We start from the raw sequence: 26496 nt of genomic DNA on the forward strand, positions 1-26496 counted from the left end.
CCGGCGAGTTTTGGCGAGAAACGTGATGTGGGGAAGGAATTTCAGGGTCTCACAGAGAGTGGAGTAGACACATGTGAACAGCAGCCAGCAGAGAGAACTCTCTTCATTTCATAACACATTGCCGGATTTGAGTATCTTCGCAAACAGCACACCATTTTCCCACGCAGCAGGTTGAAAGCGCCGCGGTGTTCATCCCCATTATTCCCGGAACACCAGCGCTTGTCGTGTTGAAATTTTTTGGTTAGCCCCCACCCTTTTCAGACGAAGCAATTCACGCCAGTACGCCCTGTAAATGCACACACTCGTGTTTCGCCTCACGTTTCAACTCTCTAGACTGGCAGAGGGAAGGTGCTGGCCCACCCTGCGATCTCCTGCTTGAGCGCCGCAATCTCTGGGATCTTGACGCCCTCGGCGACCTTGGCCTTGAAGTCCTTCTGCTTGTTGGCCTCCTTTGGCAGCTCAGACTGGATCTTGGTGGCGAGCTGAATGCACTGGTCAATGTAGTCGGCGATTCTGTCAAAGTCCTTCTCGCCCATGCCACGGCTGGTCATGGCTGGAGCGCCAATGCGGATACCTTGTGGAGTGAGGGCAGACTTGTCACCTGGAGTGGTGTTCTTGTTGCAGGCAATGTTGACTTGGTCAAGGACAGCCTCAACACGAGCACCGTCGAGACCCTTGGGCTTGAGGTCGAGGAGAACCATGTGGTTGTCGGTACCATCGGTCACCAGCCTGTAGCCCTTGTTCTTGAACGAGACCTCGAGCTGCTTCGCGTTCTTGATGACCTGCTCCTGGTACTTCAAGAAATCGGGCGATTGCGCCTGCTTGAGAGCGACGGCGAGAGCAGTAATCGTGTGGTTGTGTGGGCCACCCTGGTGACCTGGGAAGACGGAGAAGTTGATCGGGCCCTCAAGGTCGTACAGAACCTGCACCTCCTTGCCAGCCTTCACCTCGGTCTTTCTCACGCCCTTGCGGAAGAAGATCATGGCTCCTCGTGGGCCACGCAAGCTCTTGTGGGTGGTGGTGGTGACAATGTCTGCGTACTCGAAAGGTGACTTGTTAACGCCAGCGGCGACCAGACCAGAGATGTGTGCCATGTCCATCACCAAGTAGGCGCCAACCTTATCCGCAATCTCCTTCATTCTCTTGTAGTCAATTTCACGGCAGTATGCTGAAGTACCAGCCACCAGCACCTTTGGCCTGTACATGAGGGCATTCTCCTCAAGTCGGTCGTAGTCGATGATGCCGGTTTCGAGGTTGACGCGGTAGGGGAAGGTCTCGAAGTAGGTGGACACAGCAGAGATCTTCCTGGTGGGAGTCTGGTAGCCGTGGCTCAAATGGCCACCGTGTGGCAGGTCGAGACCCATCAGTCGGTCGTGTGGCCTCATGATGGCCTGATAGACCTGGAGGTTTGCTGGGGAGCCGGACAGACACTGGACGTTGACACCCCACTTCTCCGAGTCGAGGCGGAAGGTCTCGAGAGCACGCTTCTGGCACAGAAGCTCAATCTCGTCAATGTGCTCGTTGCCACCGTAGTAACGGGCACCGGGGTAGCCCTCAGAGTACTTGTTGCTCATGGGCGAGCCGAGAGCGTCGAAAACGGCACGCGAGGTGACGTTCTCGGAGGCGATGAGCAGGATGGACTCTCGCTGACGCTTGATCTCCTTCTCCATGATCTCGGCGATGGCAGGGTCCGTCTCGACGAGGGACTTCTCCATCAAGTCCTGGTGGGACTTGGGGAGTGCGTAGGCACTGGTGCCATTGACGCCGTTGGTGGCCATTGCGGGCGGTGTGGTTGAAAGTGTGAGGTGTGGTGGTGGCGAGGGTGTTTCGAGGTGTGTTTCGCAAAGCAAAGGCAAACAAGTGAGGGAGATGAAAGATCAAAGAGTCATCACGGTCAGAAATTCGCACAGCGAGAGCTCCCGGAGCTATAAGATTTTCAGTTGACTTTGTCGTGAATGTCCCGCCACTGGCCAGCGGGGAACGACGATCGGAGACCGGGTCGAGCAGAACCCATTAACCCAAAGGGCTTCCGTTTCACGAGACTTTGATGGAAATTTTAATCAAACCAGGCAAAGCCATGTCCCGTTCGAGATCAGAATGCGTATTTGACGCAAATTGCGCCGGCCGCTCCTTCTTCTCGAGTTTCTCCGATTTCAGCCACCTCACTTCCCTATCCTCTCCCATCCCTCCATCTCAAGCCAGCGGCGGCCACGTGGTAACTCAGATGGAACATCACAGACGAGAGTTGCTACCATGCGTTCCATATCTGAGACGCCCCGCGGCGATGAGCAGCTAACTGGAAGATGGTCATCTCCCTGTGGCTGGACGCCGTGAGCGCTTGATACGACTGTCATGCTGATCTCGAGGTCCAGCTGGATTTGCAAGACGTTCTACGGTCAACATATGCGATTGGTGCTTGTTCGAGGGTACTACCCATTCTGTGCACTTATGTCGAAAAACTGGGGATAGCAGACGATCCTCTGAAGATACCCGTTCCATGCCACGACAGCTTCCGCTGGCCCAGGGAATGATGGGACTCCATGTCGACGATAGTCCTTGTGTGACCTGGCGACAGAGAGACGTAACCTACGGTAATCAGTCCATGCCCGTCCTCCTGCACTGACATAGTCGCAGCAGGAAGATTACATATACCTTTACGCCCTAGTAGTCAGTTCGCCCGATAGAAGTCTGCAGAAAGATGGTTGAATCCCAATGAAGCGTTTCTCGCACTGCTATTCGCACCCATAACAGCCCAGAGCTCCGTCTTGGCCAAAAGAACACACAGGTTGCCTCAATCCTCCAGCCTTCTAATGTACCTGCAACGCGCCAAAACAGATCCACTGGCCACGAGCTGTCTGGTCTAGAGCTGCTACATGATTCACGGATAATGAAGCCACATTGTTCAGTTTCTCTGCGTTCGAAGAACGAACACATCAGGATATCTCATTAAGACTGAATCTACCTCGCCTTCGCTCTGCCACGTGTATTCCACGCCATGCTATGCTGTTCAGGGCTCAATCCACGTACATGTCATATAAGGAAAAACGGCAGACTGCCGATGTAACATGTTGAATCCCTTGGGGCGTTCGAGCGACTAGCCAAAGAACGCCCGCACCGTGTTCTGCGTCTCGGGGGGCAGATTCGCCAGGACCTGATTGGCATCTAGCCCGGCGGTGGCGATGAGCTTCTTGCCTGCCTCGACGATGCGCTGTGCCATTTGGCCTTGAAGGGTTTCCGCTTCTAGGGCCTGTGCAATGAATCCGAAGCATTGTGCTGCTTTGGATAAGACTGCGGGATTTTGTCTGAAGTGTTGTATTAGTGGACCATTTCATCATTTGCATGTACGACCAGAAACTTACTGGTCAATGAGCTGGGCGAGGAAAGAGTACGCATACGGCGCGGCCTCCTCGTCGTTGACCACAGGCAACGTGTCGACCCAAGCAGCAGCAACATCATTAGCGTTTGGCACCTTCGAGCTGTTGAAGTGGAGCACCTTGGCGATGCTAGCGCAGGCATTCTCTGTTGCGAAGGCATCGTCGTCGCTTCGTGCATTCGGTCTCCTAGTAACGTCAAAGAGCATTTGAAGACTGCCAGCGGCAAAATCGGCCCATGCTTCGCCACCCTTGTGAGCGGCGACACCAACACCGTAGCAAGCAGCTTGTCGGTTTGCGGCCTGGTCATCCCGCATGCCGTCGACGAGCGGTTGAGCGATGTGGGTGTAGTAGTTCCACGAAGCTGGGCCGCAGAATTCGAGGACGTCATCAAAGATACACAAGGCCCACTGTCGCTGGGTTGGATCTTGGTTATGGACAAACGTGTCGTAGTAGTTGATGAGTCGCTCCCAGTGAGGCAAGAAGCTCTGTCCTTGATTCTTGAAGATCGTGTGGAAGGCCTTGTTCATGTCTGACAGCAGGGTCTGGTCGTCCTCAACCGCAAACTCGTAGTCCTCACCAGGCTCCTCGCCATCTTCGCGTTCTCCGGCTTCTTCAGCACGTTCCTGGACACGCTGCTGATAGTCCTTGAGTACGCTCTCAGCAGAGGTGATGAAAACGCTCATGTGGTCGTTGGACAGGCAGTCCTTCCCAGAAACTTCAACAGACTCGTAGAAGCATTGATACATCTCTGCGAGCGTCTCGATGGCCGGCTCAGTCTCGAGTACTTCAAGCACTTTCTCAATGGTGGACTTCCACAGGTTGAGATAGTCGGGCGAGTTGACGTTATATGCCAGCTTGAACGAGTTCAGCAACTGCGGCACAGCTTTGGCAGATGCCACTCGCACAGGGTCGTGGAAGAAGAAAGCCAGGCCGGGAATTGCGACTTTCTCCATAATCTCGAGGACGTAGGGGGAGAAGCCGGACTCGAGGTTTTGGGCGTAGATGGTGATGAGCTCAATAGCCATGAACTTGTCGTCAAGAGTGCTGGTCTTGATGCCAATATACTTGCCCTTGAGGGGCACAAGCTCCCAGCCTTCCTCTTGTTCTATCTGGGCCACGTTCTCCTCATCGTCCAGAAGTTGAATATCGGCCTTGGCTTGTGCAAGCTTCATGAGAGGCGGCATGACGGTCTGAAGGTATGGAACAAAATCCTGACCCAGCACACGGCACATGCGGCCCCAGCAGTGCAGAAGATAGCTCTCTTGAGGATCATCGTCGTCGACGATGTTGGCCTGGACATTCGCAAGAATCTGGACAAGGTTCAGAGCGTCCTGGCCCATGCGCTCCTTACCAACCGCCAAAGCGATCAACGTAGCGCATTCCATGGCCTTGGCTCTGAGAAGTCGCTTGTCGCGCTCATTAGGCTCCTGCAGCACGCCGAAGAGCGCTGGCATGAGCTCTGGATACCATTTGCCAAATGTGCTCTCAGCGGAGTCGGCGACAGTGGCAATGGTCGACAAAGCCTGCTCCTGAACAAATCTCTTGGGGCTGCGGAGGAGCTGCATCAGGTTCGTGAGAAGGCTGTCCAGGTATGGCTCGAGGATCTCTTTCTCAGCCTCCTCACAGAAGTTCACAAGGGCAGCTGCAGCATGCGACTGCACTCGTGGCTCTGGGGCGGTCAACGTCTCGATGAGTGCTGGCAACACGACACTGTGGAACTTGGTTTGCATCGTGCCCTTGAAGTCCGTGCTCATCTGTCCCAGTGCGTTGCATGCAGCCCATCTCACTCGAGGGTGTGCGTCGGATAGCGTGGGCATGAGCAGTTGGAGAACTTGGGTGAGCTCTCCCTCCATAATCTCGGCACATCCCTCTGATATGGCTGATATACACATCAGAGATGCGTGCTTGTCTCTCCAGGCGCTTGACTGCAACATCCTTGGCAGCCAGGTGAAAGTCGGCGGAAGCAAGTCTTTCCCACCGATCTTGTTGGCCAGACGGTCCATGGTCTGTTCACCTGCAACGTGGTTCGAGTCGCTCTCGTCAAAGTCGATATCCTCCTGAGCGCACCATTCCTCGGCATCATCGTCATCAATGCCAACATCCGCCATCATAGCCAGACACTGTGTCACCATATCATTGATGTAGTTCTTATCGCTCTTGCACATCTTGGGGTTGTAGTCGGCAAACGTGGCCATCAGTTCCAAAGCATTCTGCCGTGCCTGATCGTCCAGCTCCTTATCCCGGATCATTTCTATGCAGATCTGCACAAGTGGTCCAAAGACTACCCTAAAGGCCTTGGACGCAACTTCAGCCACTTCAATCACAGCCATGAGAGCCTTGGTGAGGAGTTCAGACTCGTGCGCCTCTTTCAATGGCACAAGCGTGCCAAGTATTTCCGGAATCAGGCCGTGGTACTTCGGCTGTGCCTTCTTGTTGAGAGACTGGAAGAAAGAGGAGAAGGCTGTCATGGTGGCGATCCTCACTGAGATGTCCTCATCCTTGATGCCCTTCTGGAACACAGTTGTAATGACATCTTCATGCTGCTTCTCGATAATGCCTGGCGTGGTCTCGAAGATACGGAAGGCCGATTCGCGGAGAGAAGCATCTCCCGACTGGCTGGCTTGGTAGAGCGCGCTGAGCAGCTCGGGCCAGGTATCTCTCGAGCCGTCTGGGTTGAGGATCTGCTCGTCTGTGTACTGCCTCGCGACCTCTGCAACGGCATCCGCTATCTTGTGCCGAACCGACTTTGCCGGTTCGCGCGCGTAGCACTCCAATAACTTGCCTCTTATCTGGGTCTTGGAGGGGTGGTTCAGCTGGAGGAAGACCTCTTTGTTTTCGCCTGTCGAGGCTTCTTTCGTGGTTCGCGTGGCTATTCGGCGGAAGATGACGGCGGAGAAGGATCGCGTCTTCGATTGTTAGCTCACCTGGTACTACCTGTAATGCTTCATGTACTCACGCCTTCATCTTGAGAGCCGGCCATTTGCTCCGCCAAGCCCATCAGGAGCACATCGGGTCGCTGCGTCACCCATTCTGTGTTAAGCTGCTCTTCGGCACTTGATCGGACGGTGTTGTCGGTGGCCTGAAGTCCTTGTAGGAGCTGATTGAGGGCCTGGTGGACCTCGTCGGGAAGGACAGACATTGTTGGTGAATTGTTTTGAAGTCGTGTGGGGAAGGGCTGTCCTCAGCAACGAAATGGCTCCAGTTCACGTGCCCATACGCAGCACGCTCGCGGTGGGGTATCGATATTGCTCCTCTCGTCTCGTTTCTGCGCGATCACGTGTCCAGAATCGCGCTATTGCCGTGCAGTGTGTGCGAGTGAATGACTTGGTCGACGCGAAGCGGGCGGTGGAAACTTTTTGGAGCAGGGCAGGGAAGTCGCGAAGAAGGGTCCTTCCCGCCGCCGCAAAGCACGGACGGCAGTCACTGGCCAATCGTAGACTTGGGTCACTGTCCACACCAAGGACAAAAACTGATGGTCCAAACAACAACACCGCAGACAAAGATCATTGAGACTCCCGGGCTTGATTGCTGCGAGACTGCTGCAGTGCGTCAAGATGCCACGAATACTACATTCCGACCCGCATTCCTCACTCCTGCAACGGCCTTGCCAGCATGTGCAAACCGTGCAAACCATCTTCTTGAGCAGGCTATACGATTGACAGAGCATTCCATTAATGCTGTCAGCAAATCATCACAAGAACAATTGAGGTGCACAGAGGAGTCATGGTATGCCTCAGCCTTGGCCCAAACTTCGGCTCCGAAGACAGGCAGAACTGCATGTTTCCAAGCATTGCCACCAACAGAAACTTGATTTCATCCCGTGCCATGATGCCCAAGCAGACAGCAAGGCCGCGATGATATCCTGCAAGAAGCCTTTCTTCTGAGTGGAGATGCTGCCTTCATCTCAAATCCGACTTAAGCCGCCCTCTTTACACCCTAGGCTTGGCAAGGCAAAGCTACACGTGCTGAGCCCTCGAGACTGAGGTTGCATTTTGAGGGCGGGCAGACTCCAGCGTGCGTATTCCATGCTGTTGGCGACTTACGGAGCACGACAGCTCCAGCTCACAGCTACATGCAGGTCGATCTTAGCGTAGCCTTGCTGTTGATCTGGCTTCGATAGCTGCGTGCGGGACCGACATTGCGGCCTCCTGCTGCCTTAGTCTTGTCGTGGCGACAATGTGACCAAATTCATCATGACCAATCGCCCTTGACGGGTAATCATCAAGCACTTTTGGATACTTTTCCTGCTTGCCAGTTTGAGAGGACTCCGTACAGCTCAAGCGATGAAATGAAGCTTCAAAAAATCACCCAGACTCCATTATGAATCCAGTATCAGCTTCAGCCGCCTCTGCAGCGTACCAGAATCATCAAAAACGAAGCAAGCCGCACTTACAGCCAGTACAAGAGCATCGTCCCTGGGAGTCAAGCCAGGGTTACTTCGACGATCTACGCAAGCCGGCTTCAGCAAATACGTCCCAAAGCATGCTATGGCGGCAATATCGACAGACTCTCCCAGACACAGCCCGCAAAGAGGTGACCCCTACTCAAAGACTCGGCTCACTACTCAGTGGCTTCGCGACACCAGCCTTCCCTGGGTCTTCGGACCGATCGTTTCGCAATGATTCAAATGATTCTAAAGGTCTGGTGGCGATGCCAAAGCGCGATAGAGGAAACGACTTGATCCAATACATCCAAGACCAACGACACGGGAGGAGAAGGCCATTACAGCTGCAATTGCAGCGTTTTGACAGCCGCCAAGGAACGACAAGGCGGTACGAGTATCCGAATATCGGTCCTTCACAGCCAGTGGCACGAAGCCATGTGCCCCAAGACTTGATTGAAGGCGCCCGCATGTTGCAGCTAGCTGGTGTGGCATTGCCTACCCAAGGATCACAGGCACTGATGCGTCAGACCGAAACGCAACATAATGGGGCAATCGGTCTTCAGCCAGACACTGCAAATGCGGCAAAAGTTCAAAGCATCGCGCAAGAAGTCTTCGAGTTACAAGAACAGCCAAAGAGCGTGAATGTCGTCCCCGAGGATTTGCTCGAGTCGATGGGTCGCCTTCGTTATCATGCCAGGAATCAATTTGAGAATGACGGAGATGGCTTACTTTCGGAGATGCCAGACTCTATGTCAGCTAATGTCGCGGGATCAAACTACGAATTGCTCGCGGTTGCGTATGACATAGACGAGAACCGCATACCATACTCACGGATCGCGCTCGCAGGACTCTCTGGCAGCGGGTAAGCTTAGCCGTAGCCCCGTCGCCAATGACAGTACTGACATGAACAGGAAGACTCACTGCTTGCGACTCTTGTTAACTCGAGTGCGGACGCGAGCGCCTACAATGGGTATACTGGAGATGGACCTCTCCCATCCTGGAGGTATACAACTCAAACATCAGCTCCAGCCTGGCGTACATGTATGCGATCGCATGGAAGATGTCACGGCTGTGCTGCAATCCCTGGACAAATCGTCTCTACCGTGGTCACTCGTTGTGATCGAAGGTTTGAACAGACCTCTAGATACCGAGATCATTCAACATTGGTGCCAGCGCTTTTTCGCGTCAAACTACTGCGTCGTCATTACTACCCGCAGGTTGGACATCGCAAGATCATTCGTCAGTGGAGACAATTCTTTAATGTTCACTGTTACCACGCTTAGCTCCTGGATGCTAACCTACCTCCTCTCCGGCATCGAGGCAAATCCTGGCAATCGTATTGCAAAGTAACTGTCGTACCATCCATCTGCGATCGTGGGCGTTGCAAAGCTGATGCGAAAGACAAGCATACGGCCTGACGAACTCACTGCTTATCTTCACCAGTTACTGTCGGATCCAAGCCGTAAAGACAACCCTTCATATAAATTGGCACTGCAGGTAGCGTGTGGATTTGTCTCGCTGACACAAGGCAAGAGCAGACCAAATCTTGGCAAAGACGCTGCCGCTTTCTTCACAATCCTTGTTCACTGCGTGCGCCGCTCATGGCTGAATGTGTTTGCTGAAATCGACCGGACCTCTCCGTTGGCCATGATGCTACTCGGAGTTTGGGCTGCACTGGGCAAATGCGAGATCGACGGCAAGCTCACAGCCAAGATCCAGCAAGTCATCGGCTCAGACGACGCCATACGCTGCTTGCAAACCAACTGTCTCATCACAACAGAAATCCTCGGCGGAGAAAGGCTGTATCGATGTCCATTTCCAGTGCTCATGGCAGTGCAGATGTGGCTAGTTGGGCAGGGAGCGCTGGATGGAGCGTTCAAATTGGCCGATGCGGTAGCACGAATGGAGATGTCTTGAATGTGTTCGCGGCGTTTGAAAGGTGATGTCTACTTTGACTTCACGTGATCGATCCTTGGCGTCCGGCGGGTGCAAACCTTGCGAGCTTACTTTTTGAACCTCACTCCTTGATGCACATCAGGACGATTGAGGCCTCATCAAAATGATCAAATGCTCGTCAGCTTCACATGTGCAATTGCGAGAATAAAAGACACTGAAAGACTTCGGGAAAGCACGACACCGATACTACTGATCAGAGGCAATGACAGTAGGCCAAGCAACAACATGTCTGGTGTCTTCTAACAGTTCGTTATCATCTCTTCGAACTCTCATCAATTCATTATCATCATTTTAGAATCAATCGCAGATAAGCACTATTTTGGGAAATCGGAGAGTCGGTCCTGCTTCCATTTGTTTGCGTACCACAAGCACACCAAGCAAGCGCATAAGGAGACGGTGGAATCTCGGATGCATACCAAGCATGGGTCAACAAGAGATTTTGAACGGGCCGAAAAGGCTTGTCTTTGACATCGGACAAGCCCGCTGCTTCTGTCGGCTTTCATAGGACGAGGGCTGAGGCTGGCATTACGAAGTAACTCCACCGACCGCGCGTGGGAAGGCAGGGACAACACGACGTCAACCGCCATGATCCACAGCCCGCGTCTTCGTCGTCGCAGCTCACGCGCTCTCTCCAACACCTTTCAACATGCTTCTCTGTTGAATCAACCATTCGGGACTTTCGCCTTGCGCATACGAATCTTGGACCTGGAGGCACCTACCGCCCGCCATCGACACTCGTTTACTGGCTCTTGAAGAATGCGCTTCCTCCGACATGTAGCGGCAAGCACGTTAGCTGCTACGCATGTCGCGTACGGCTTGGATATCATGATCAACGATACGAAATCCATCGACAGCGGATTGAGCACGATTGCTTATGGAATGGTCAAATACTACCATGGAAATGAGAGTGGGATGATTCCTGGAGAGCTTGGAGACCCATACTACTGGTGGGAGTGCGGCGCCATGTTCAACTCGCTCATCAACTACTGGTATTATACTGGTGATACCACGTACAATGATATTGTAAAGCAAGGCATGTTATGGCAGGTCGGACCGGATAATGACTACATGGTGCGTAGCCAGGCGTTGCTTGTCACATACCAATTACTGACACCACCCCACTCAGCCACCAAATCAAACGAAAGCAGAAGGAAACGACGACCAAATTTTTTGGGCGTTCGCGGCAATGAGTTCGTGATTGACCTGCTCGCATAATCAAAACTAGAACTAACTTTTACTTTCTAGGCGCTGCCGAATTGAACTTTCCTAATCCTTCCGCCGATGAACCTCAATGGGTCGCCTTAGCCCAAGGCGTGTTTAACAGCCAAGCCGCCCGCTGGGACTCACAGTACTGTGCTGGTGGTTTGAGGTGGCAGATATTTACGTGGAACAACGGCTACGACTACAAGAACTCGGCTTCCAACGGCGGCCTGTTCAACCTAGCGACTCGACTCGGTGCTTATACTGGAAATCAGACCTACTTCGATTGGGCAAATAAGTTATGGGAGTGGATGCATGACGATGTGGCCTTGATTGGAGACGACTACCAAGTCTTTGACGGCACCAGCATAGACGATAATTGCACTTCTCTGGATCACACGAGATGGACATACAATCAAGGTATGATGGATATCTGCTACTTTATACTGAATAGGACTAACCTTACCAAGGCATGATACTCAACGGAGCGGCCACGATGTGGAACCAGACCAACACCACGGAATGGCGAGAACGGACACAAGGTCTTTGGAACGCTTCCAGCGTCTTTTTCACAGAGGAAATGATCATGAGGGAGGTTTGCGAGCCAACGACAAACTGCAATACTGATCAATTGAGGTGAGAGCAGAGCGGGTGGCTTTGGAATGATCAGGACAAGGACTGACACTTCGAGCCTAGTTTCAAAGCGTATTTGGCACGTTTCATGGCCGCGTCGACAAAAGTGGCGCCTTGGCTTTACGACCAGATGATGCCCTACATCTACAAGTCAGCAACAGCAGCAGCCCAGCAATGCGGCGGTGGCTCCGATGGAGTCACATGCGGCATGAAATGGACGCAGAACTCAACTTGGGACGGTAGCTACGGGGTGGGCCAGCAGATGTGCGCCTTGGAGGTAATACAGGCAACAACAATCAAGCAAACGACAGCGCCAGTATCAGCCGACAATGGTGGCACCTCGAAAGGAGACCCCAGTGCAGGGACAAGTGGCGACACTACGGATGCCGCGGCGCCGACAGATCCTATTACGACTGGAGACAAAGCCGGTGCCAGTGTGTTGACCGTCGTCGTGCTGATTGGGACGTGCAGCATGTTCTAGTAAGTCGATGCTGAAGATCCGCTCTGAGCGACACTAACAATGTACAGTTGGCTTGCCACATAATTCCATGCGAATGAGAAGGATCTTGGGATAGAGAACAAGTATAGTTAGCCTGGAGCAACTGATCTTGTACAAATAGTGATACCAGCACACATGTGTGCACCGAAATTTGATGAAACTTCGAAAGAAAAATTCGTGTACGAGGCCTCAATCGCTAACACCCTCGGAAACGGCACCGAAGTATGAGAACATTGGTACTACCTTCGATAATACTGCGTCGGCAGAGGTGGCACAGGGGGAATGTTCCCATGCAGCGCACGAGGGTCTTGACCTCCAACATTCTGTCGACTACCAACAGCTTCTGGCGAGAAAGGCGATCCGACGGGACCTTCGTCGAAATCACCTACGCCCGTCAGCACGTATCCTCAAAAGCGAGTCTCACTCAAACGAGACATACCCTCCCGCCTCCCCTCAACATCACTCGTACTCAGCGCCCAAGGATTCGGCCCCGATCGCGAATACCTCGCCGGCTCCCTTTCCTCCTCCGCCTCCCGGCGTCGATGGTCCAGTTCATCCTGTGTGAGCTCCCTCTCGCGCATCTGGGCAAACCCGCCGCCGCCGGAAATGTCGACTAGTTCGTTGTCTTCTTGGTGCTTCGGGGAAAGGGCGTTTTGTTGGTGTCGGGATTGGCGGCGGCGGCGGATGCAGAAGTAGAGGAGGGCGGCAAGGAGGGCTGTTCCTATCCCTGCGGCTGAGATGCCGATTCCGGTTTGGGCGCCGGTGGAGAGGCCGGTGGGTTGTGAGGTGGGTGTGGGGGATGGAGATGGTGTTGTTGGAGGGAGAGGGGAGCTTGAGGATGTTGTCCACGTCGAAGGCGTTGAGCTTGTCGTGATTGTTGAAGACGTGGGCGAGGTGAGTGATGACGAGCTTGATGTTCGAGATGTGGAAGAACTACTCGTGCTAGCACTCGTTGACGATGTTGAGTAGGTCGGCTCCGTGGTCACAGTAAATGTCGCTGTCGCCGTGGCCGTCTCTGTCGAAGCCGAGATCACGGTTGCAGTGGCTGTTGCAGAACACATGTACAGGAAGTAGTATGTGTCCTTGTAGCACACTTCATTCTCTGTGCAACAGTATGCGCCGCATTGGGTGCAGCCATTCTGCCGCTGGACGACGTCTTGGTAGATCGCAGCGGTGAGCATTTTCGGTGTCGAACGATACAGAAAAGGAGCATGGAAAGATGAAACGACGGAAGTCTTCGACTTCACGACTCCATCCGCAGAGAAGGGCTCAAGGGCACTTGCTTCACGATACTGTTTGCCACCACTCGTCTCCTCGGCTAACAGAGTTCATGGAGATGAGTTGTTCATGCGTAGCTTTGGGCGGCCCTTTGTTGCCTTCAAGCCTCAGTCTTCGGTGCAGATCTTTGGGCGCCCTTCTGAGGACGGGATAGACTTGACGACGAGAGTAGACGAATAGGTTGCAGTGAAGGGTGCATGACTTTCCGGAACGTGTCAAGTCAACCGCTTCTACATGGTGAGAGAGTACTGGAACACTCAGGCACCCAGGAAGCTCGAATGATGGAGAGTAACTCTACGGCGACCCGCGCAAGCACCGCCCATGTAATGAGGGTACCGCCCTTCACCAAGCCAAAACATCAGCAACGATCCATCATCGGTCGGTGAAGTACTTGGGCGAGGCGAAGGCACAAGTCGGGCAGCGTTGCAGGCATGAACGCGCAGTAAGTGGACTGCTATTTAACATTTGCAAACATTGGGCGCCCGCCTCTAATCACCTGGCTCTTCGCCCTGTTCTGTCTGCCGTCTCTGATGGCTTTCATTCCTATTGGGAACCTCATCGCGAAGTGCATGCAGCAAGGCTAGGCAAATGCGGAACGCTGTCGCCCCATGGCATTAAGCTCCAGCCTTGTAGGTACAGGCCATCCAGACCGCCAGAGGCCGCCCATACTGAATCGAGCCGCATGCTTGCCTGAGATACCCTTCACAAAGTTGTGCGCTGAGGTTGCTATGCTCACGACATTTGAGCCTGGTTAGAGCATTCTCTTCACAGACCTCCGTCTTACCTCTATTGCATCTGAAGTTCTTCGCTCAAACCCATGGCAAAACTACAGAGAAAGAACACACAAAATAAAATGCTAGCCCGGCGGCCAAGCGATCGAGTAACTAGCTGGATCCGATCAGACGCTGGAAGTGGCAGGGTCGACGACGAGACCGACTCTTTCGAGAGAATGACCCTGGCCGACGATGAGGGCATGGATCCAAACCTCGATGTATTGAACAGCGATTCAGAGAAACGAGAAATGCCTTCTGAGTTCTGGGACGACGTCGCACTCAGAGGCCTCTACCCAGAGAACACATCGCAATGGTTGAGTCGACTCGAAAGGGGCGTTGACGAGGAAGTTCGCATGACGTTCAAAAGGGGCAAGCCGACTTTCCTTGACAACGAGGCTCCAATCCCATCAGTCGGACTAGTCTATCTCCCAGGCGCAGACAAACCGACCGTGGCACGTTTAGAGGAGAGCAACATGGTAGAACTTGAGCCCGAACGGAGGGACTCCAACTGGAGAGTCAACGCCGCTGACTCGCTCCTCATCGCCCGAAGCATCAACCGCGACCTCTTTCATCAACGAGGACATGACCTGGAAAGTAATCGATGCTTGCCAAGGAAGTGGTTGGTTGCAAGGCTTTCCAGGCAACAACAAAGATACCGTGACAATCGATAGCAAGAAGGTCAAGATCGTCAACGAGCTGCGCTGGCGTGATGGGCAGATGAAATACGACTTGAGTGTCACACTAGTCGAGGTCGACGAAGGGTCTCTCGTTCGGTTGATTGGGCATTTCCACCATCTCGTGGCGCGGAAGTCTGCCCAGATGAATGCAGCCGATGACAAATACCAATTGGAGAATATGATGGAGGATGCGAGGTTCTTTTGTGTGAGGAGTCCCATACTCTTCAGGATGTCCACCCGTCTCAGGATCATTGAGTCCGCTCATATTCGATATGGTCTTGATGATGAATATGGGTTCCGCAATATCTTTACGAGCAAAGGCATTCGACAGCTCATCAGCGTCAGTGCTGAAGAGTCGGCCCAAGATGCTGTTCGACCACGTTTCTTGCAGATGCTGGTACTCTTGCTCTCGATGCTAGCAGGCGCTGATCTGACGAAGATGGCCGACTTCTTGCAGACTACATACGGGATCAAAGCGGATCGGCCAGATCTCGAACTTCTAATCCTCAAAGTCATCCCGTTGTCTTCGATCAACTCACAAGTCTTCCTCTCGGCACTGATACCCACTGTTACTGGTCGGGAAGTGCATCCCGAGACTGTCAAGAATCAAAACTATTGCTGGCAAGAGCTCATCAAACATCTCGCTTCGAAGGGATACTTGCTACCAGGCACGATCGACGACTTACGTTCGAGTCAACATAGCTGGACTATTCAATGGCCAAAAAACAGAGGCTTCTCTTCAAGCAAGATCTTCGGTCGACTGCAATACCATGGCGCCTCGCTCGCTCGAAGGCTTTAACGAACTCGTTCCGGTGAACATCGGCACCGGACCGGACCTGACAGAGACTGCGGTCTACCTCCACCACATCGAGCACCCATACGTGATCTATGCACGGGACTTTGAGCAAATCCGCTGTCTCGACGAGGGAAGTTTCATGATGCGAGAAGTCACTGAAGAAGCACGAGAATGCGAACTTGTGATCAAATCGCAATCTCTCAACGACTACGCCAATGCTGCTATCAGCTTGATCAACAAAGTCATCGCTCGCATGAACGCCCATGGGCCAAAGTCCTCCTCAAACGCAATTGCGAAGAGGTTCTCCATTCGCGGACGGCATTCGACACAAACAATTATCAATCAGGAGTTACCAAAAGCTAATGCTATCACTCGTCACGAAGCCTGGTTAGAAGGTACCACGCAAGCCTTGTCGGTTGCTTGGAAGTGCGATGGTCGACCAATCTCGAGGATGTACATGTTGCAGTGCTTGAGTCGTCCCGTCCGGAGGATCAATGCTGTCGTTCGATGGTTCGAGAGGATTACCCACAGACAGTTTGGCCCACACGATGACCAGTACCGGCAGGTTCTCGATCTGATCAGCAAACACGAGGCTGTCATTGCTCAACAAAAATTGACGCCCGCGGCTCCTGACAACCCGATTCGCAGATCAGTCCATCACAACGACGACACGTTCGGCATTCGCCCGAGACTCTGGTATGAGTACTACTCAAGGTTCGAACACAACCACCTCCTCATCAACGCACAACGCGACTTTGTCAAAACCCTGACTTGGAACGCAAATGGCACACAAGCAGAGATCGAGCTTGCATGGATTCCAACCAAATTCATCGTCGCCCCGCTCAAGCCTGAAATGTATCAAGCATAAGAGAGTCGCGATGAGGAAGTTCAGCAAGCGGATTTGGTGTTGCTGTTCGGTAGGTACTTGCTCGTGGCGGCGGTTGCGGATGTTTCCCCTTGTGAGATCTCCAATGGTGAGCAGATGTACGAGGCGATGAACTGGCTGGAGATCCAGAGCGTCGATGAGAAAGCCACCAAGAGGAGAGATAGGGGGAAGCAAGCAGCACAGCGGCCGTTGAGTGTGTTCGTGTGAGCGATGAGGTATTCGCTCGGAGGGAACGAGTAATGTCAGCTAAGAGAGAAGATGGAGAGAGACGATGTTATCGACAGAATGAGCAATATATTACTTGTGCAAAGACTGTCCGGCTCACGTAGATATGAAACCAGATAGATTCTCATCATTACAATGCGCCTCCCTGTTGCAACAACCGACTCAGTGTATCGATGCGCGTCGGAAGCCTTGCCGCGAGACGGTAGATGCCTCGCAAGCAAGACTCGTCAGCTACATCGTGAGCGGGACCAAGAAAGAAACCAGTCGCGCCTCCATCTGACACAAGCGAGGCCGACTCTCTTGACAAGACCACATGAGATCCATTACACCCTGCAGTGCGTGCCAGCTGGTGCGAGCTAGAGGCTGAGTAGCTGACAGAAGCCACCAAATCCCCCTAAAGGCTGATGAGCTGGCAGAGCCCGCCGATCGTGAAGAGACCCCCACCATTGGTGTCGCAGCAAGCCACGTGCTGGTTGCAGTGATCGCTGACTGTACATGGTCGTTAGAAATTGGTATGGCAAGGACAAGTGATTGCACTTACAGAGATCGAAGCCACAAGCTCCGAAAGGTAGCAGTCCTGCAACTAATGTTAGCTTCAGTTTGCATCTGCACATGAGGTTGGGACATCCCACCAAGAAGACCGCCGCTGTTGTCGTCGCCGTTGCAGCAGGACAGCGCCTGCTGTTGGGCTGAGCAGTCCCCGGCGAATTGCTGAAGTCCACCGTTGTTGAGAAGACTGCCTGGAGGGAAGCCATTGATCGGCCAGGCCGGAAGGCCAACTGGTGGGGGTGGGAGACCTCCACACCATGGGTCGCCGCAAGCTGAAGACAAGAAGTTAGCGTCCGTTCATATCATCGTCGTATGGGCCGGGGCGGCGGTGGGAGTCCGCTGCTACGGCTTGGGCAGGCTGAACAGAGTCAGCTGCGCTGGCAATTGGAGCAATGGTGAGTCTTACGAGGTAGTGGTGCAACTCCTCCACCGAAGCCAAAGCCTCCGCCTGCAATGACACCACCTGCACCGCCGCCAGAGCCGCCAACAACGACACCACCGCCCGCACCGCCGCCAAATCCACCACCGATCGGTGGACCCCCTAGAGTGATGCCATGTCAGTAGTTGATTCGGTGACAAGGTTCAGGATGAGGGCAGCTCTTACCTGCTGGTGGTAGGGGACCTGGGAACCCACCTAAAAGAAATGATATGTCAGCAGGTGGCCCGTCAACGAGACTCACAACGAACGCAGCGCTCACCATGCGGCGGAACGCCAGGATCGTAAGGTGGAACGCCGGGATCGTAAGGTGGGCCACCGTATGGAAGTGGCGGCGGAGGAGGGGGAGCGCCATAAGGATGAGGGGGTGGTGGAATTGGGTGTGGTGGTGGAATGGGAGCGGGATCGTAGGGCTGTGGGGGTGGTGGGTAGCCGCCACCCGGATAGCTGGCTTGAGCCGCCTGAGGTGGAATGCCCTGAGGTGGACCACCCTGAGACCATGGGCCACCACCACCACCACCCCAAGATGGATCACCCCCGAGGGCTTGAGGAGCAGGACCCTGAGGCGGGAAGCCGCCGGCGGCACCGGGAGGAGGGTACATACCCTTCTGCGCTGTTCCAGCCTCAGATTGCTGGCCCTGTTCAGTGGCCTCGCCAGCCTCAGCTGCCTCAGCCTGCTGTTCAGGGACGGGGGAAGCGTAGCCCAGAGTGGCCGCGGCCACGAGGGCAAGAAGGGTTGTGGTCTTCATGGTGGGCGAAGGGAGGATCGCAGCAACAAAGTGGTGACAAGCGAGTGACTGTGAAAGGTAAGACAGCGATAAACGAGTGACTGCTCTGTCTGTTTGTGGGTGGGAGGGAGAGGCGCCGAATGCTGCTGATGAAAGGAAGAGAAGAGGCTTTAGTGAGGAGACGAGCTTATATATCCCGCATGCTCGTCTGGTTCTCCACGTGCACAGGAGGCGTTGAAGTCACGCTTCCCATTCCATCGACGCAATTCAACCGTGCAAAAGGTTATACGAGATAGCGCTTTGCGTTAAGATTGGCATGTCCTGGGAGCTGCTCATTTCGCCGACGAATTGCAGGAGTCGGCCGCGGTGGGTCGCGCTCTGAATGTGCGGTGCGATGATATGGCACCGTGCGTACACTCCACCGTGTAGACGGAGATGATGAATGTTGGCGAGATGGTGAATCCTGGATGATATGAATGGTCCTTGGCAGGCGTGGACCACTGAGGTGCTTTCATCAACCGGTCTCGTGACCATATCATGGCTGTATCCATGGCTTCTTCCTTGTCTGACCATATCGGAGCTCCAGCAGGGCATGGTGCCAGTGCGACGGTCGGTGCAGAGGCCTCTCCCAAGTGAAGTTGAAGTGCCTCGCAGTGAGGGCGACCACCCGCGGTGACGTAAATCAATCTCAGGTACCGGCAGTCACCATGGCTAAGTTTAGCATGGCAGGCTGTAGGAGCCGGCAAGGTGCTGTCAGTGAAAACTCAGATCTAGGCCCAGCCCATGTTTGCGGAGATTCTCATGTCCCAAAGGAGACGCTGTCCAGTTGAAGAAGAACGTTGAAACTTGTTAAACTTTTCCCGTGGCCTGCACGCCGTGATCAGAGTTCGAATCAATACCAAGACACTGCAGGCAGCAAGGTGCATACCCTGGATTGATACCTGATGTGGAGGGCACCATGCGAGACCACCCAGGCCGAGTAGAGATTGTCCCAGGGAGAGCTTGACAGGCGGCCCCAGCTTTCTCCACAGGTTTGTCGATCAAAAGAATACCTTCCGCCGGGATATGGCCAGTTTCTGAAACAGTTCCTGGTCCGCTTCTGGGATAGTTCTTCATCAAGCAGAGGCGGAACGAAAGCCGTGTATTGATTGCCGTCCACTGCGACCGATGCCGTAAAAGTCCATCCTTGGAAACATACCATGTCTTCGCCAGGAGCTATGGCACAGTAATGGATGCATTCGAAGATGATTTCAACTTTGATTCCTTGTCTCCAGGGACTTGTCCAATAGGCACTGCTCTTGTTGGCTTCTCCTGAGCGCCGCAGAAATGTTCCTGCAGTGCTTGCCAAGGAACATAACCTTCAACGAGCAATACCGCGATCGAAGGTACAGAATTGGCTCTCCCGGTGGCCCTGGAGATTAAAAATGTCGTATTCTTGCCCTTGGCTTGGGTCGTGGTACGACTCAGGTCCTGCGTAGCAATGAGAAAGCCTTGAAGACGAGAGGGAGGCAAGGTACAGATTCTCGTCCAAGTGGTCGGCGCACTAGGCTGTATGGGATGAACACCTAGCTAGGAGGCATCGACATGAAAGTATCTTCTTCATTGTGTTCTGCGCAGAAGAGTAGGACCAGTTGCTCTCCGGTTGTGCCAATTCATGATTTAGTGGACATCTTACACTGGATCCCGATTGAGCTTCGTGATCAGTGGCTCAGGTGTTTTCGTGCAGGACCTTCGGTAACTCCAGAGATCAGCCTGCCTTGGGATTCGACTTGGCTCGCTTTCCTTTCCTTCTGGACCTTTGCTTCGTGCTTGCAGGAAACCGGCAGGTTTGCGATTCCTTCTTTCAGCCAGATTTCCCACGCTGCGGTGTCGCGATATACCCAGCAACGGACGTCGCCCATGAGAAGGAAGCGCCCGCTCCAGGTGCTTCTTGAGCATCTGATTTGTAATGACAGGTACGAGACTGGCCGTGAGGCGCAGCACCGAAAGCTGCTTGGCCAGACTGTGTGGACGTGGACCCAAGTGGGACGTCCTGAGGGCGATGTGCGTGGCAGGTTAGGCTCCAGAAGTTGATCACTGTATGTCGACAATGCGCTGACGGTCTGTACTTGTAGGACCACGCCTCTTCTCTGCAGCCCGAGTGCTTCCCATCAACATCGCCTGGGAAAGCCAGTAACGCAATTAGTGTCACCAGAACCGCCGCCTGAAGGCGCGAAAGGCTCATGGTTTGCAATTGCGAGTCGAAGTCGGTCGTTGAGGAGAGAATGAGGTCTTGCTAGCCAATGTGGAACAATGTCGACAAGCAGTCAGTTGTAAGTCGTGCCTAGCTGGCGTGAGCACTTACAAGAGACCACGAAGAATTGACGCAGCACAAAGAGAGAACAGGACAGCTAAAAAGTTGTTGGCTTTGCGGCCTCGAGTGGAACTGCAAGAATCTTTAGCTTGGCCGGCTTGCCATCTGAAACCACAAAGAAAGCTGTCACATTGCTGTGAAACGCGAGTGGGCGAGGATGTTGCTCAAGCACTACGCGACAACTTGCCTCGCAGAGTAATGCTGACGCCATCTGGAAAGCTCAATGTTCTGGACAGGAAACAGGCAGGACAATGGTCGATCAGATTGCACGGCGGTGTTGAATTGATGGCGAGCCGACTCAGGGAAAGTCGTCGGATAGCAAGCAATGGTTTTTATCTGCGAATGCGTTGTGAGTAGAGAGCAAACATCACATGAACTGCACTTACTGTATTGATAAGTACCTTGTGCGGTATCAAAGTGAAATAAGACCAACGGTCTCGCCCTCGATCTCCACACATTCATTCGAGCAGCCATTTTCAGCGATTCACAGCTCGTGCTTTGAACATTGCCGTTATTCTTCGGAAGGCGCGAACTTCGACTTGCTTCTGAGCACAGTTGTGTACTTCATGAAGAGGAAGGGTATGGGCAAAGCCAGACAAGAAATCCCTCCCAACACGCTAGCGCCAGGGCCAACCCCAAGGTTCTCGAAAAGAGGCCTCGCTGCAAGAGGAAGACCACACGCCATTGCTGAGCGCAGAATAGCATTTGCCGAAAGTGCACTCGCCGCATAAAGAGAGTACGCGTCTACCAGGAAGTTGAGCGCCTGCTGAAAAATAATATTGAAGCCGGCGCCAATGAACGCTGTAATGCGGTGAGTAAAGGCTTCAGACTGTAACGTCTCCTCCAATTCTTACCAGATGCAATCACGGGCACTATCCACGGTATGCTCGGACTTGCTGTCCATCCGAACCAGAAGAGTCCACCCGAGAAGCAGAAGCCACCAATGACCATTGGTGCAAGGCGAGCCTCTGGAACAGCTCGTCCTTGGTTCTTCTCGACAGCCCGCATGTACCGAGGTTGGTTGCCTATGTTGATGCAGATAGCGATGATCACACCGACAAAGAGTCCCAGGAATGGCAAAGTCGATGGAACAAGTTCCCAATGCCGTAGCTCAGCAAATACGATGGGGAAGGATTCCAAAGCGAAGAATAGAAGACCATACACGAAGGATGCGTACAGAGCCATGCAGCTAACCATTGGCTCGGTGAGCAACATGCTATTACATGTTAGCATATCATTAGTTACAAGATGAAAAGATACCTACAGAATCGGCCGATTGAAATGCTTGGTGAGTACATTCTGCACGCTGATCTTCTGTTGTTCATGAGGATGCCAATATCTTTGTTCTCCTGTACTCTTTCTCAGTTGCTTTGCCTTGCGCTTCAGCAGCACCGGCGGGTAAGTCTCAGGCATGAAGGCGAATGTAACGGCAAAGGTCAAGAATGCGATGATGGCCTCCAGGAATTCAGTCCCTGTATATGTCAGCATCTCACGAAAACAACGAATCTGTGGTACTTACACCTCCACCCAAGGTGCTTGTTGACAGTAAGTCCAGCACCCATGATTGGAGCAATCAAGGCACCGCCGACGACACAAGCTGCCAGAAATGCCATCGGGACACCTCTCGCTTTTGGCTCATAGAAGTCCCCCAAAGCTGCCGATACGTTCGCAATCGGCGAGGAGCCAAAGACGCCAGCGAAGAATCTGGTGACCAACAAGCTTGCCGTGTCTTTGCTGACGGCACTGGCAATGCTGAAAACGCCGACCAGGAACATAGGAGGCAGGAGAGACCATCGCCTTCCGTATACTTCGCTGATAGGTCCCCAGCAGATCGGTCCCAATGCGAAGCCCAGGACGAAAAGCGAGACTGTAAGTACAGCTGCTTCCAGCGATATGCCAAGGTACGCTGAAAGCACGGTCTCTGCTGGTGATATGATGGAACTTCCGATCGAGGCGGTCAGTGACAGGAGCGCCATTTGGAGACAGATCCAACCCTTGTACCAAGAGTTGAAATGTTTGGGGTCGTCAGAAGGCTCCAGGCGAGCAAGGAACTTTTCCATCTCATCTTGGGATGGACTCGTTCGCTCAGGCTCGATGTTATTGCTTGCAGGTTTCGTTTCGCCTGTGTTGGTCGTGTCAGAAGGCGATTTCGAGGGTTGGAGCGGCGCAGCCTGTCGCTCAAGGTCGGCTTTCTCATCTTCACGGGGTCGCTGCATGTCGGGAACGGGTCACCTGTGGCAGCATTCTGCAGGAGCACTGCTGCCACTCTTTTATGACCCTGTTCAACATTGTCGGCCGCATGTCCACTGTGGCACGCATCGTCTCGAAGACCTTGATGATCGACTGTTGTCAATCAGGTATGGCGAGGTCGCAGAGAGAGAGAGGTAAAGGAGCAACGACGTGTTTACAAGGTTGACGCTAGACATGCCAATCCCTGCCGGAAGGAAAAAGAGTGGGTGGGAAGGCGGCCGACCCCATCTCTCCTTCCCTCATCTCGTGTTCCCTCTCTTCCTTCAGACGTTCATCATCCTCCTGTGCTTCCGATTAAAGCAAAAACTCTATCTCCATTGCTCGTGAGCTGTCTGAGTGATCTGAGCAACGATTAAGCCCTAGTCGATTCTTGGATTGAAGGGATGACATTCGTACACGCTACACTTTGAGCGAAGACGAGAGACGCGCCCACGCGTTCTAAGTCCTGATCATCAACGGTTCACAACAATGCAGCACACTACCGCCTACCATGTCCGGTAGATAGCGTGATCACTCGCTCAACAAGAGGAACTTTTTTTGCTACGATTTCGCACTGGCCATAGTCTGCAAATTGGGTTCTCCGACTGATCCAGCCGGTCTCGACCGTCAGCACAGTAACACATAGCATGGTCTCTAACGAAGACCTGGGGATTTACGCCATAATTTGGACGTGGAAGGTGGCTGTACTGTCTGCACGCACATAGTCAGATCGGCTCACGGTTTCCTAGGATTCAAGACAGCGGCCGCAAGATCCATTTCTCAGGAGCCTGCTTCGTATCGATTACTCAGAATCTTCAAGCCCTACAAGACATTGAACACGGTGTGCGGGGGCCTGGACATCGCGTGAGATCTGGGGATACCTGGTCTCTACGATTACAATATGACGGCCGACGGTTCCACGCAACGGGCTTCTCAAGTATGCAATAATTGCAAGACCCGGAAGAAAGGCTGTGACAAGCAGTTGCCTACATGTGGGTACTGCAGCAAGCGAGGCCTGGAGTGTCGCTATGATCGTACACCGGACTCGCGGCCCGAGGGCGCCTCGGTAGGCAGCATAGCGGACCTCCTATCGTGCAGCACTGGACCAGCACTGGACGGTGTCGTGAACCTTCAGGTTTGCCATGCTATACATCGCACGGGCATATCCATCGATGAGCTTACGAGTCGATTTTTCCACTACTTTCATCAGTGGTTGCCGATCATTTCTCCGGCAACATTCCGAGAGACAGCCGCCAAATACCAACATGGGGTGCCTCCTGCGGATTTTTCGATGCTCCTGCTTTCGATGTATGTCATCGTGCTGAGACCTATTGATGGGTCTCTAGTCGCGCCAAAGGACGACATTCAACCGAAAGACTTGTATCACACAGCCAAGGTGTTCCTCAGTCATGTGCAGACCAGGCTGTGTGCATCGTATGTGCCAGAATCCTAAACGCCCAACGATGAGAGAGCGTACCTTAGCTCATAAACTCGGGCTTACTTTGAATAGGATCCTCCTGGTGCAAGCCACCATCCTCATTGCCGAGTACGAGTATGTGTGCGGCAAGCCTGGAGGCGCATACGTGTCCCTGGGCCTCGCACTCAGAATGGGCTACGTTCTCGAGCTTCAGCACAGCGTCATGCCGGACAGCCTACACAAAGGACCCCATCTCCAGCATAGCAGAGCCGAGCAGAGAAATCTATGGTGGGGTATCGTTGTGATGGAGCGGTAAGCACTCGCTTGTGACCAGCAGCTACACCCAGACTGATCAGACAGCCTGATCGTTCTCGAACTCCCTTCCAAAGGCCCCAGCCTCTCGACACGCTACCCATGCGGCGACTTCGAGTTTCCTGTAGACCTCAACGACAACATGAACTGCAAAACACCAAACGACAAAGGACCCGGCGGTCATCACGACCATGTCATTAAAGACGACTTTGCAAACATCGTCAAGGCCTGTTTTTACCTCGATGCGGTCCTCACGGCAATGGACTGCATAGATGTGCCAGAAACTCGAAGTGATCTTGATGCACAAATTCTCGGCTTCCTCAGAGATGCCATGGGATCTAGTGCACACGCACCTCATTCTGAGACGCTTACAATCGCTACGAGGTAACAGCAAATTCCTCTCACGGCAGTGAATATTGCTGAAACGTTACAGATCACTCATGCTACGCCATCAAACCATATTGAATCGACTCCCGCCTGAGAAAATCGAACAAAACCGGAGCACAGAAGACGCTCTCGACTCCGCCGCTACCATGATCCTTGAAGCAGCTTACGATCACAGCGAGCATTTCGATGTCATCGATGCTCTATCACTTTCCTGCTTTTATTGCCTGGACGTTGCTTTTCAACAATATGAGAAGCGTCCAAATCTCAAACAGCAGAGCCATATCACCCAAGCTGCCGAGTCTGCACAATCTCTCATGAAAATTTTTCGTGAACGATGGCCTGCACCATGAGCACAGGTTTTGGCAGAGAACTCCGTGGACCTTCCAATACGTGCACTGTATCTAGCTAGCCAGCTCCGCAGGCTGCCTGAGGCTATCGAGTTCTGAAGGCGAATGCTTTGTGTGATCCTCAGCCTCGTGCGAGACCTGAGGCTTGTACGCAGCACCAATATCGGCGGACACTTCTTGCACATTGTCCCCATCAGCTTCTGCGGGCTTATTCTGGAAACCTGGCTGTCTTTGGTTCGTATTCTTCTTCCGCCGTTGTCGAACCAGCAAAATACCTGCCACAATCAGCAAAGCCGCTCCAGCGATCCCTCCAACAGTCCCTCCTGCAATCGCTGCCACATTGTTCGATCCGCTCGCATCGTCGCTAACTTGAACGGATGGCGTCGCCGCAGACGATGTTGAGGAAGACACCGTCACCAAAAAAACAAATCCTGTCAGCATAAGCACACCACCGCCGGCACCCAACACTCACAGTAGAAAACCTCAACCCAGCCGAAACCGTGGCCGCACAACTCCCAACCGGCACCGTCGCCGTGGGCCCCAACGTCACCGCCGTCGAAATTCCCAACCCCTCCACCTGCCCCACCCTAAGCACAATCTGCGCACCCCCAGCAACCGTAAAATTCCTCAAACAATTCCCCTTACTCGGCTGTCCGAACGTCGGCAAATCACACGCGAAGACATTATCCGCGCGGCACGGCGTCAGCGGCATGCCGCCCTGCGGGAAGAAGTCCTCGCAGATTTTGGAGCAGGGCGCGTTCCAGTTCGGGTCGGTGCAGCTGCCTCGGGAGTAGAAGCCGTTGGCGATGCAGAGGCCGTTGTCGGTGCAGAAGTCGTTGGGGCTGCAGCAGGTCGAGACGGCGGCCGCGGAGTCGCAGGGGAGGTCGGCGGATTCGGTTACGCCGTCGATGAAGTAGCAGGTTGCGTGGGTGGAGGGGACGCAGAGGATGAGGAATGATATCAATTGGAGGATGGGTATGGAAATCATTGTATATGGCGGAGGCGTTGTAGGGTAGATGAAAAGCAAAGAATAAGGCAGGACGACTGAGAAGACAGA

The 26496-nt window shown here is 53.5% G+C and overlaps 10 protein-coding genes across 10 annotated transcripts; 4 read left to right on the forward strand and 6 right to left on the reverse strand.

Annotated features, from left to right (window-relative positions):
- Positions 1-329: 329 nt before the first annotated feature.
- M409DRAFT_23344 (uncharacterized protein) lies at positions 330-1778 on the reverse strand (the record flags this gene model as incomplete). Its single annotated transcript, XM_033806750.1, has 1 exon — positions 330-1778. One exon carries the CDS (start codon positions 1776-1778, stop codon positions 330-332), a length of 1449 nt encoding a protein of 482 aa, XP_033667042.1.
- Positions 1779-3094: 1316 nt separating this feature from the next.
- M409DRAFT_23345 (uncharacterized protein) lies at positions 3095-6513 on the reverse strand (the record flags this gene model as incomplete). Its single annotated transcript, XM_033806751.1, has 3 exons — positions 3095-3302; positions 3360-6280; positions 6331-6513. The coding sequence occupies 3 exons, from the start codon at positions 6511-6513 to the stop codon at positions 3095-3097; spliced, it is 3312 nt and encodes a 1103-aa protein (XP_033667043.1).
- A 1181-nt stretch (positions 6514-7694) lies between these two features.
- On the forward strand, positions 7695-9675 carry M409DRAFT_55030 (uncharacterized protein; the record flags this gene model as incomplete). Its single annotated transcript, XM_033812889.1, has 3 exons — positions 7695-8620; positions 8670-8997; positions 9202-9675. The coding sequence occupies 3 exons, from the start codon at positions 7695-7697 to the stop codon at positions 9673-9675; spliced, it is 1728 nt and encodes a 575-aa protein (XP_033667044.1).
- Positions 9676-10470: 795 nt separating this feature from the next.
- Positions 10471-12091, forward strand: M409DRAFT_23347 (glycoside hydrolase family 76 protein; the record flags this gene model as incomplete). The annotated part of the gene is made up of 6 exons (XM_033806752.1): positions 10471-10785; positions 10841-10904; positions 10960-11334; positions 11385-11550; positions 11611-12027; positions 12076-12091. 6 exons carry the CDS (start codon positions 10471-10473, stop codon positions 12089-12091), a joined length of 1353 nt encoding a protein of 450 aa, XP_033667045.1.
- A 194-nt stretch (positions 12092-12285) lies between these two features.
- On the reverse strand, positions 12286-13227 carry M409DRAFT_55032 (uncharacterized protein; the record flags this gene model as incomplete). Its single annotated transcript, XM_033812890.1, has 2 exons — positions 12286-12431; positions 12486-13227. 2 exons carry the CDS (start codon positions 13225-13227, stop codon positions 12286-12288), a joined length of 888 nt encoding a protein of 295 aa, XP_033667046.1.
- A 950-nt stretch (positions 13228-14177) lies between these two features.
- Positions 14178-16438, forward strand: M409DRAFT_23349 (uncharacterized protein; the record flags this gene model as incomplete). The annotated part of the gene is made up of 3 exons (XM_033806753.1): positions 14178-14716; positions 14769-15460; positions 15519-16438. The coding sequence occupies 3 exons, from the start codon at positions 14178-14180 to the stop codon at positions 16436-16438; spliced, it is 2151 nt and encodes a 716-aa protein (XP_033667047.1).
- Positions 16439-17075: 637 nt separating this feature from the next.
- Positions 17076-18415, reverse strand: M409DRAFT_55034 (uncharacterized protein; the record flags this gene model as incomplete). Its single annotated transcript, XM_033812891.1, has 6 exons — positions 17076-17170; positions 17223-17258; positions 17314-17502; positions 17637-17771; positions 17835-17864; positions 17911-18415. The coding sequence occupies 6 exons, from the start codon at positions 18413-18415 to the stop codon at positions 17076-17078; spliced, it is 990 nt and encodes a 329-aa protein (XP_033667048.1).
- A 1822-nt stretch (positions 18416-20237) lies between these two features.
- M409DRAFT_55035 (uncharacterized protein) lies at positions 20238-20618 on the reverse strand (the record flags this gene model as incomplete). The annotated part of the gene is made up of 1 exon (XM_033812892.1): positions 20238-20618. The coding sequence occupies one exon, from the start codon at positions 20616-20618 to the stop codon at positions 20238-20240; it is 381 nt and encodes a 126-aa protein (XP_033667049.1).
- A 640-nt stretch (positions 20619-21258) lies between these two features.
- M409DRAFT_66675 (uncharacterized protein) lies at positions 21259-22807 on the reverse strand (the record flags this gene model as incomplete). The annotated part of the gene is made up of 4 exons (XM_033817043.1): positions 21259-21548; positions 21602-21963; positions 22012-22219; positions 22267-22807. 4 exons carry the CDS (start codon positions 22805-22807, stop codon positions 21259-21261), a joined length of 1401 nt encoding a protein of 466 aa, XP_033667050.1.
- A 1070-nt stretch (positions 22808-23877) lies between these two features.
- On the forward strand, positions 23878-26397 carry M409DRAFT_55037 (uncharacterized protein; the record flags this gene model as incomplete). The annotated part of the gene is made up of 5 exons (XM_033812893.1): positions 23878-24410; positions 24487-24705; positions 24754-25089; positions 25139-25390; positions 25878-26397. 5 exons carry the CDS (start codon positions 23878-23880, stop codon positions 26395-26397), a joined length of 1860 nt encoding a protein of 619 aa, XP_033667051.1.
- Between the last annotated feature and the right edge of the window lie 99 nt (positions 26398-26496).

This window comes from Zasmidium cellare, assembly GCF_010093935.1.
Source record: "Zasmidium cellare ATCC 36951 unplaced genomic scaffold M409scaffold_19, whole genome shotgun sequence".
NCBI classification, from domain to species: Eukaryota; Fungi; Ascomycota; class Dothideomycetes; order Mycosphaerellales; family Mycosphaerellaceae; genus Zasmidium; species Zasmidium cellare.